The 1,366-nt window shown below is 41.6% G+C and overlaps 1 protein-coding gene across 1 annotated transcript in view; it reads right to left on the bottom strand.

Moving 5' to 3' along the window:
* SCG3 (secretogranin III) overlaps positions 1-1,366 on the bottom strand; it is a 40,370-nt gene that overhangs the window by 16,739 nt on the left and 22,265 nt on the right. The window contains exon 8 of the mRNA XM_012658021.1: positions 219-302. Within this exon, the coding sequence (XP_012513475.1) occupies positions 219-302 (84 nt within the window). The remainder of the gene's footprint in view (positions 1-218; positions 303-1,366) is intronic.

Raw genomic sequence — 1,366 nt, 5'->3', positions numbered from 1 at the left:
AGCTAACGTTACATCTATTTAATCCTGGGTTGGCTTTCAGATTTTAAAACTTTTTGAAATCTGTAACTCTTCATTAATGTTTATCGAAGTTCATTATTTATCACTCAAAAGGGTTATTCTTCTAAAAGCTAAAAAAAAATTAAGTAATCAAGGTGACCGATGAGGAGCCAAAAAGAAATAAATAAATACATTTTTAAAATTAGTTAAGTAAGTCATACCTGGGAAAAGCTTACTTTTGTTGTCAGTAGCATTTTTTTCTAGTTTGTTTTTGGTCTGAAGAGCAATCATTTCATCCAAGTTTTCTGAAGGGAGGAGGGAAAGAAGTATAATTTTATTCCCTGAGAGATAATATCAAACTTTTACTAAAAACGTTTAAATCTCACCAGAAACATCACAATAGCAATTCCAAAACATTAACACTGCTAGCAAGATGCTTTGACCTGGATTTTATTTCTCAGAATCACAGACTCTGAGGATGGAAAGGCATGTAATTTGAGGTCCTTGAGTTCAGACTCCTGCTCAGCTAATTGCAGAGGTCCCTTTCATGTCTCTGTGGCCACAGCTGGAACACTTGCAGGCTTGGGTCTTAGAATGGACACCCGTGGTTGTGACCTACTCGATGCCAGGTAGAAGCTGCACCTCGACTTTCCTTTGGGAAACCCAGCCCTCTCTCACTCTCAGAACACGGGACTCCAGTGGTGTCCGAGTAACGCAAGCTTGACTGGTCAGGGTCTTTCATGAACTAGGGCTCTAGTGATTGGTTCAAAGAGGAGCACACGGCTCAGTCTAGGTCAGTGAGACCCAACGCTAGGACTATTGGTAGAAAGAGGCTCTCTTTCCACGGGGAGTGATGTACTGTGAGGATGCGAGATTGGGGCTGCCCCACTGTCTCGTTCCCACAAGCAGCCTGCCTGGAATGAATCAGCATGCAAAAGGTTAGAGCTGTGAGATGAGAAGAGATCAACTCCTTACACTATTGGTGGAATTCACAAACCCCCTGTGGACTTTTTTAGTTACATGAGGCAATAAATTCCCTTTTTGCTTAAGCCAAACAGTTGGATTTCCATCATTCAGGGCCCTTGCTAATTCACGAGGGAGCCAGTTCTACTGTTAGGGAGTCTTAAGGGTGAGAATTTCCCTACTCATATTAAGCTGCAACCTGTATCCTTGTTTTTGTTCTAATTCTGCTCTTTGGAGTAACATCATATAAGTGTTACTAGACAGGAGTCTAGACTGTGACTTCCTCAAGGTAGACAAGAAATTAGAATCTAGACTCTTTGTACTTGGTTATTCAACCAGCCACGTATCTTCTTTGAAATAACGACCATAGCTGGCAACCTCTGTAATCACCATGCTCCGTGGAGAC

The sequence above is a fragment of the Propithecus coquereli genome, unplaced genomic scaffold (assembly GCF_000956105.1).
Source record: "Propithecus coquereli isolate 6110/MARCELLA unplaced genomic scaffold, Pcoq_1.0 Scaffold57, whole genome shotgun sequence".
Lineage (NCBI taxonomy): Eukaryota > Metazoa > Chordata > Mammalia > Primates > Indriidae > Propithecus > Propithecus coquereli.
Note: the sequence above shows the minus strand (reverse complement) of the source record. Positions and strands in the feature narration are given on the sequence as shown.